Consider the following 8,820-nt stretch of genomic DNA (forward strand, 5'->3'; position numbering starts at 1 on the left):
TCGGGGACGAGTTTCCGTTTGCTAACAGTAATTGGTGTTTTTCGAACGGAATTTTCACACATTAGCAGCGTTATGAGTTCGAGGAAACACATTATGTGGCGGCTCCTTCCCCCGCGGCGGGAGGGCTCCACAGCCGAAGCCCGGAGCCATTAGTTTGCAGCGGTTCGGCTGAATGATCATACTTTCTCGGCCTCGGCCTCGGGAAAGTAGGGACCAAAGTAGGCACCGCCAAAAGGGTACGGTGCTACGACTAAGTTCCGAGAATGAGCCCATAAGAATAAACGAACCGTTTCGAGGCAATAGTAGAACTGAAGTGAGAAGTGTTCGCTGGATACCGGCATTCATTTACCACACTGTGTGTCTGCCTCATCGCAGTAGGGCTAGGTATGTTACGGTCTGGCCCCGTCGAATAGTTCTCCCTCCAGCATGTGGTGCCGATGAGCGCCACGGAAACTAATAAAAAAGTTTGTCTGAATAATGTAGCGAAAGTGAAAAGAAATGGGCATCACATTTATTTATTCGTTCATCTAATTTGTTTCCCCGTCTTTTGTGTTGTTCTCTTTTGTTTCCGTAGTGTTCTGTTCCTTTTTGCTAATTACTTTCCATTCTTCGCTGCAAGTGTAAGAAAGTGGCCAATGTGCGTTATAATTTTTGGATTGTTTCAAACTTTACCCTTTTTTTTTGGTTATTATGTGGCCCCGTGTAAACGAAACCCTGGGTGGTTGCGTGACGCATCCTTAAACACTGTCCGTGGCTGAATGCGAAGCGGACAGTAGGAAGAAAAACCACGAATTCCATTAGGACTTGTTTTATGGCAGCGTTTAACAACAACAGCAGAGCTTCGGAGGGAACGACGGCAAAAGTGTTGTGCACCGTCCTTCCTTCTGGCCCTTCCGTTCCGTTCCGTGTTCGCTCCTGTTTTATGACCCCAGCACCTTCAACCTCTCGCCTAACCTAGACTGGTGGCTCACAGCGCATCGTTGTTGTTACTTCCTATGACATCATCAAGCCTTATGCTCGTCTCGGACACGGTTCTCGGATGGGCCACAAAAGGAAGACTCGCCAAGGTCACGGAGCCTTCACCTGCGCGATCGCACGATGATACCCGCGGGGCCAACGCGATTGGAGCTTCTTCTTCTCGCGTCTCATTCGATCCGTAAGCCGGAGCGCTGACATCACTTGATTTGAATTCGCTGCGCGTTGTCCGCTCTTTGGGGGTCCCTTCGCGCAATGTAACAGTTCGCACGCCGTACAATTCACACAATTGAGCATTGAAGGTGCGGTGGTTGATGAATCAATCGGGTCGACGAGATGACGTTTGAAAGCGGTTCGAGTTTACCGCAACAATCGTGATCTCAATCCCTCCTGACACCTAATGAGTCATACTCATCCTTCCTTCCTTCGGTTTATTTGCAGATCCATCCGGTGGGGAATCAGGGTTACGTCGCGCACGAAACCGGAACCCTAGAGGCGATGACACAGATCGCCGGACACGCCGGAACAACGGGCAATCACGGTTGGCCGATGAGTATTTGCGTGTCGGAGCGGGTCCACCATTGAGACGACCCCGCGCGGTCTGCCAAAAACCGAACCTAGTTGGGACCAAATCTCTCCGACTCCCGCCGGCACACAGCGCCTGGAAGGAAGGATCCAGTCTAGACTACCAAAAACTAACGCAAAGGACAGACCAAACGGTGGCGGTATCAGTCAGGCCGGCCCAGTACCTTTACCCTTTCAGTACCGAACGTGTCAGCGTTCAGCGTCAACGGCCCCAAACTGAAGCTCCCAAACGTCATCAGAATGCGTCGCAACTGGCTTCTGCGCTGCAGCATCCTGATCAACGTGGCGGTCGTGCTGTACATCGGTAGCCACCTGCTGATCGGCAGCGGCAACTTCGCCATCGGTCCGGCCTACATCATTTCGGACGAGGTGCTGAAGCAGCCGGCAGCCGCTGCCGCCCAGTACAAGGCCTTTCTGTCGCCACAGCAACAACAGCAGCAGCAGCGATTACTGGCGGAGGCCGAGCAGCAACTCTACGACCAACAGCAGCAGCAGCAGCTTCTTCTCCAACAGCAACAGCAGCAACAGCAGCAACAGCAACAGCAGCAGTCACCTCAGCAAGGACACAGTAGTTTAGTGTTAAAAATTCAAGAAAATGGGGTAAGTTCACGCGACCGGCCTCCCCGGGTTTGGGCTTCTTAATTAAGCTTACTGCTCTTTGAAGTCGTACTTGTCGCACCGGTGCAATACGAAACCACCGGGCCAGACACGAGGCTGGCACGTGTGTCCGTGGGCTTGTTAGATTGAGTGTCAGCCGGAGAGTGGCTGCTTGGGTTCTTTTTCTTTTTCGGGGGCCACACTCTCTTCGCCGCACATTAAACCGGTGTGCTCCGGTGGGGCACCGAGCATTAAGATGGCGAAATGACGAGCACGCCGGCGATGCAGTGGCACGTACGCAGCGTTAGTAGATCGTTAATGGCAGCGAAAATGAGTAATGGTGTCGACCATCCATCCAGCATTACGCGTTTGATGCACGGATGCTGCAATAATGCCGCGAGGACCGCGCGAAGAAGCCATGTTTGAACTTCACAAGTTCATATCTCTCTTGGCGAGTGCCTCGTCAATGTCCGCAAAGAGAACTGGCTGTCGCATCATGCTCGATGCCTTCAACGATTGGTGTGATTTATTTTGCAGTTTCGTCACGAACGGCCTTTTGACCAATATTCACGATCTGTCGCATAAAATATTGTTTGGGAAGGTTGTTAAGCCCACAGAAAAATGTTTGATAAAAAAGTAGATCGGCTAGGGCGGGGCAATTAATATGTTTTGAAGGTCCTTGAACTTTCTTGGACAAAATCTAATGGATAAGTCGTTGGCCACACTCGATGAATCACAAACAAAAGCCCAAGCGCGATTTGGTGACATTGGTCTTTGCTCGAGCAAATATCTGAGTAATTAAAAAACGAAGGAAACGCTCAATTAACTATGCAGCGAGCAAACAGAATCCAGGGAACACCGGGAACACCGGAATGACCAAAAAATTTTTGTCGACCAATTAGCGGACTGCGTTGCGAATAATTTCGCGCATTTACGACCCCATGTCCGTGTCGCGCGCTTCGTGACCATTGGCTCACAATCGCCACCGCCGTCGTACCACCGAATCGAATCGAGTTCCGAGAAGCCGGGAAACCGGCAGGGAAAATAGCACACACCGGCCACGGCGAAGATTCCCGTTGTTTGCCCGGTGCGCAAATTCGCACAAAACCTCAATCCGCGCGGGCCAAAGCCTTACGCAGATTGTGTTCCTCCTCCACCTTCATCGACACGTCCCGACGGACGGACTCGGACTGGACTTTTGGCCCGCGAACTCTCGCCGGCACCGACCACCGTCCGACGGTGTGTGCTGTTTGTCACTTGTATTTACCGTAATGCTCTCGGTACATTCTTCCGAACAACTCCGACCCGCCGTCGTCGTCGGTGGACTTAATTTTTCCGATGCAAACATTGGCCCGACGCGCTGCATCATCGTCGCGGTCGTCATGCAAATAAACCCCGTGACCACACCACCGCCAGGTGAACGCCGACTTGGGACTGTCCGGCGGAGATGATAAATATTTACTCCGACTTCACAAGATTCCGCGAACACCGGCGACTATCAATTATGCAGCAGCACCGGCGTAAGAGGACTCCAGAGAGGGGGACTCTTCGGCCGGCCGGCAGGTCGACGGAATTAAGCTCCGAAGTGTGACATTCGCGAAATGTGCCAACAACGCCGTGTCATGCGGAGGGCCGGCTGGCGTAGAGAATGATGATGAATTCGCGAAATCCAAATCGCGGCCGCGCGATTTACAAGATGTTGATTTGGACATTAAGTCCTCTTGCCCTGGTGGCCTCTCTCCGGCGTGGCGCCATCCCCATCGTCCGAGGAAGATGGGCTTACGTCGATGACGATACCGAATTCCTGCGGGAAGTGGGCCACAGTACCGATGCGCTGACATGACTTCATAATTTAATCCAATCGGGAGAGAGAATTTAGGTCACCCGCAACGGCCCTTTCCGTACGGGTCCGGCGGGAGGTCAGCCAGCGTGTGCCACTATGATTGATGTAAACCTTCTACGCTTGTGATTGCAGATCGGTGTGCCGGAGGTGTCCCAGCAGCGCCAGCTGGCCGCAGTGATACAGCAGCAGCAGCAACAGCAGCAACAGCAAGAGCAGCTGATGCTGGAGGTTCGCGATGTAGATAACAGTAATCTTAACGTAGACGATAGTCGCTTCGATGTGCCAACGGAGAAGAGCACCGTGCGGAAGCTGCCCGGCCCAGATGTGCTCTATCCGGACGGCGGTCCTCCGGGGGCCGCCGGTGGTGGCGGTGCGGTGGCGGGAGTGATCAATGGCACCGACATCTTTTCCACCACCGCATCGCTGGATTTCGATGCCAAGCTAAGGTAGGTGAACCGCCGCCGTTACGTGCCGTTCGGTTGAAGTGACCATCACCTAACACGGCACATCCGTGTCTCGCCTCCCCGTTGCAGGACACTGCTCAACTGTCACGACCGGGACTACGAGCCGTACATCGCCCAGCGGGGCGACTTCTGGGTGCTGAAGAACTACATCCGGGCCGAGCACGGTGAGCTGCGGTGCCACGAGACCGTCACCTACACCACGCACGCCGACTACACCTTCCTCGACAATCTGGTACCACTGCTGGAAAGGTAAGTCCCGGAGCGCCCTGTTCGCCGCGTTCGATTCACGGCTCACCCTCACGTTACTTTCGGTTCTCCCGCAGGTGGAACGCACCAATTAGCCTTGCGCTGCACGCGCCGGGCACGGATTTTGTGCCCACGATCAATTCGATTAAGTATCTAAGAGACTGCATACCAGAGAGTCATTTAGTGCGACAGTTTGTCACATTTCATATTTATTTTAGTAGTAAACATATTCCAAAATTCGTAAGTATGCCCCAAGTGGTACACTCCGCGTTAAACAAAAAACAAACGCAAATAATTAAAGGCCGCGAGGGTTCAATTTCACGCATTGATTAAAAATGTTAACGGAACAGCGGTTGGTCATTAAAACTTTGTCAACATTGGCTTATCAATTGTTGTGTGTGTTTTTTTTTTGGTTAACGCGTATTGTGATTACGGCTCGACCGGAACACTCAACCCGCCGTTTCCTCTCGTTCGCAGGTTCCTAAACACAATCAAGTATTAGACACACCGTACAACTGCTCGCTGGCGGTGCCGTACTTTAACGTGTCCGCCGCGCAGCTGTACAAAACGCAGAAGAAGCTGCTGTACCCGGTCAACGTCGGCCGCAACGTGGCCCGCGACGCCGCGATGACCCATTTCCTTCTAGCTAGCGATATCGAATTGTACCCCAACCCGGGGCTAGTGCATAAGTTTCTCGAAATGATCGCCCGGAACGAGCCGGTGCTGCAGCGCAAGAATCCACGGTAGGGCCACGACGGAGGCGCTACGCTTTGGAAGCACTCGGCCGGAATATGTTTCGATTAACCACGATCCCCGTTTGCCCTTTCGTTGCAGAGTCTTTCCACTGCCGTTATTTGAGGTAGATAATAATTCACCGGTGCCACGGGATAAGGCCGAGCTGCAGGAGCTGCTGCGCTCCGGCAAAGCGATACCCTTCCACAAGCGGGTCTGCTCCAGCTGCCACGGAGTGCCCCGGTCCAAGGAGTGGATAGCGGCCAACGAAACCGACGGTACGGTGATCGGCACACGGAACGATTCCCCGCCTCATGCACATCGTATCGTTACAGATTTGGGCGTGTTTTACATTGGCAAACGGGTCGGCTACTTTGTGCACTGGGAACCGATCTACATCGGAACGCACGCCGATCCGCACTACGACGAGCGGTTAAGCTGGGAGGGAAAAAGTGATAAAATGACGCAAGTAAGCATCCGGTCGATGTTACCCGCTAAGCCGCTTTCCGTGACACTCTCCGTGCATCGTCTCTCTCTCTCTCTCTTCCTAAGGGTTACGCACTTTGTGTGCTCGACTACGACTTCCACATACTGGACAACGGCTTCCTGGTGCACAAGCCCGGCATCAAGGTGCTAAAGAAGGACCCGAAGCGTGCGATGCTGGCGGCGAAAACGAACCAGCTGATCAAGAAGATCATCTACCCGGAGCTGCAGGTCATGTACGGCACGCGGAAGGGCTGTGCCGTATAGTTGAAGGGGAAACAACATTAGTATAAGGCCAACGATAGTACTAATGGTAATGATACTGGTGGTGGTGGTCCTGGTGGTGGTGGTGGTACTAGAGATTATGCTATTCGGGATCGTCTGGGAGGTAGACGTTCGCGGACCTCCCTGCCGTCGGTCGGTTCCTCCGGCTGGGCCCTATCGGCGGCAGTGCAGTCCGGGGTGCCCGTCTACCGCCCGCACGTTAGTAGCCGTCGAAAGAAGGGCAAACCGAAGGGGTACATCCGGCGCCGGCGTCGCTGAGGCGTGGCCCGGCTGGGTTCCCTACAGTCCGCCCGCCCCTCGCGACGGCTTGTGTACAGGGGAATCCAACACACGAGCCGGGGTGGAAGGTGTATTTCGTAAGACGTAAGACGACCGGTCGGCCATTGGCGCTCCCAATGGTGCCGGTCGCCACAATCAATCGATGCTCGATGGAAGTGATATATTTACTAAGGACGCTTTAGTTGCGGAATTTTGTGTTACTTTAAACGATAAAAACTGAACCCTGGTGATAAGTGCAGGCAGAGCGACGGCCTTGATGTAATCGTGAACTCATAAATGTCCTTCCACACCGCCCCTTTGTTTCACAACACCAACACACTGGTCCGTGTTCCGTTGATTGCACACAAAACACACGGCAAAAAGATTCACCCGCACCCTAGAGACATAGTCCTTCGATTGGATGTACATGTTTGTGTGTTTCGATGTGGATAAAATCTCTTCAAATTCGAAATTTATGTCTATACCAAATGCTCTTGGCCCCATGTAGGGTATTCATCCATGCCCGAGTGGGGTCATACAGAATTTAATCCATTCAACTCTTTTCCCAACCCATAACGTAACATCGCTTGTTATTTATTCGCCGCCGCCAGACGGTCCCACAACGTTCACCACTAAGAGATAAATGACGAGCCGAACGAGTGTATGGAGAGCTCACCCTGAAGCATAGTATAGTTTGGTAGACATTTTATAACGTGAGGCACATTTTACATGAAACTCAAACAGCCCCTGACACTGAAATGAAATCACTGGCGACAAGAATTAACCAGACCAAGCACTGAGCAATGATACTTGCAACAACTGCAAGTTGCAAAACTGATCGGTAGACGAACTAATGGTACCAAAGCCGCAATAATCCTGTGGCTAGTAAGTTGCAGCACACTCCCTTCTTGGGCACCCACAAACGAAGAGCCAAGAATTATCGAACAAAACCGCATGATATTGTTTGCAAAATCTCACACCGCTATGCGCAAAATGACAATTATGAATATTGGACTGTTGAATCTCTCGGCAGTAGTAGTAGTAGAGAGGAGCCTCTGTATTATAGTTTGTTTGCTCGGTAAAAGGCGTAACCGTTGCGCGACACGGACACGGAGCCGTAACCTATTTGCTATAAGCAGCGTTAGCGCGGAGTGACATTAATACAGAAAACAAAACACTAGTAACATATCCAGCAAAAACAACCGAACAAGTAGTGTGATAACATACATACCTTATGCATGCTTTCTTCTCTCTACGATAGAATATCAAAGATTAGCTTTTCTTAGCATTTCCGTTTCGTAAGCTCTAACACATTTCATACTCTCCTGACTCTAGTGTGAGCGGCATTGTTTCGTTCACTTTGCAGCGAATAGGTGAACACAACGGTGATCTTTCAATTTTCACGGACCGAAAATCTCTCTCTCTCTCTCTTTCTCTTTATCTCCATCTCACGTGAGTAGCATGTTTTAGTTCGTGTCTCCATAGATAAGTGCCTTATTCGTACTGATGTATGTAAAACACACAACAGGAGAGCAAAAAAGTCATACTCAGACACACGACCGATCACGATGGAAATGGTAGCAAAACACGATCACTGGGAAGGGAAGAAAACGATACGAACACGATCACTCACCAGTCGACAACAGAAAGACACTAAAGTAACGTTCATGAAGTAGGGATTAACAATCTTATACAGATTGGGAGATGCAACAAGAATCTCACAAGCAAATCGTTCTCGTAAATGGCGATACCAGAATGTAGCGCTGTTCTTTCTCTCTCTCTTTTAACAATTCGCATTAGCTCGTAGCAGATGCGTGCTCTGCTAGTAGCGCATTGCAATTAAAGAAGCAAACAAAACTAGAGAATATACTTTTAAACACCATGCAAGCAATAGGTTACGCTAAGTTAACAAATTACTTTACACAACGTAGGGTCCCAACCACTAGGCGATCACGGCATTAAGTTAACAAATTACTTTGGAGGAGTGGCAGCGAGACACTACCGATGCCAATTCCTTTAGTTTTCATCCCACTGTGACTGCGCAGCAGATGGCTACCGGTTGCAGTAGCTCACGAATGGCAACACAGTTTTACTAGCGCCCCCTAGAGTTAGGATTAGGCCTAGTCAGTAGCCCAGGAACAAGGAAGGAAGATGTTACGTTGTAAGAGTACTTTTTAATTGTACATAGTTTGGTTTGGCCAGGTTTCTCGCTTTCACCGTAGCCTCTACCCCTTAAAAAGTTGTGCCCTCAGTTGTGCGCCTGTGTTCGCCGATTTCGATTGTTGTTTTATTGTTCGTTTGGGCTTTTGCGTTTGTGATCCTGAATCTCACTTTGCCACCGTTAGCACCAAC

The 8,820-nt window shown here is 51.1% G+C and overlaps 1 protein-coding gene across 1 annotated transcript; it reads left to right on the top strand.

The window, feature by feature from the left end:
• Positions 1-1,779: 1,779 nt before the first annotated feature.
• LOC131209352 (beta-1,4-glucuronyltransferase 1-like) lies at positions 1,780-6,226 on the top strand. The gene is made up of 8 exons (XM_058202405.1): positions 1,780-2,160; positions 4,133-4,446; positions 4,534-4,713; positions 4,788-4,950; positions 5,188-5,453; positions 5,545-5,720; positions 5,778-5,911; positions 5,995-6,226. Exons 1-8 carry the CDS (start codon positions 1,801-1,803, stop codon positions 6,190-6,192), a joined length of 1,791 nt encoding a protein of 596 aa, XP_058058388.1. The 5' UTR covers positions 1,780-1,800; the 3' UTR covers positions 6,193-6,226.
• Positions 6,227-8,820: the final 2,594 nt, after the last annotated feature.

This window comes from Anopheles bellator, chromosome 2 (genome assembly GCF_943735745.2).
Source record: "Anopheles bellator chromosome 2, idAnoBellAS_SP24_06.2, whole genome shotgun sequence".
In the NCBI taxonomy this organism is placed as follows: domain Eukaryota; kingdom Metazoa; phylum Arthropoda; class Insecta; order Diptera; family Culicidae; genus Anopheles; species Anopheles bellator.

What these genes read in the sequence shown, in the direction of transcription:
- LOC131209352 (XM_058202405.1), top strand. Translation starts at nt 1,801, where the DNA reads ATGCGTCGCAACTGGCTTCTGCGCTGCAGCATCCTGATCAACGTGGCG. An exon ending in CTGCAGCGCAAGAATCCACG is followed by an intron (nt 5,454 to 5,544) that starts GTAGGGCCACGA and finishes CTTTCGTTGCAG; the next exon opens with AGTCTTTCCACTGCCGTTAT. An exon ending in AGCGGCCAACGAAACCGACG is followed by an intron (nt 5,721 to 5,777) that starts GTACGGTGATCG and finishes GTATCGTTACAG; the next exon opens with ATTTGGGCGTGTTTTACATT.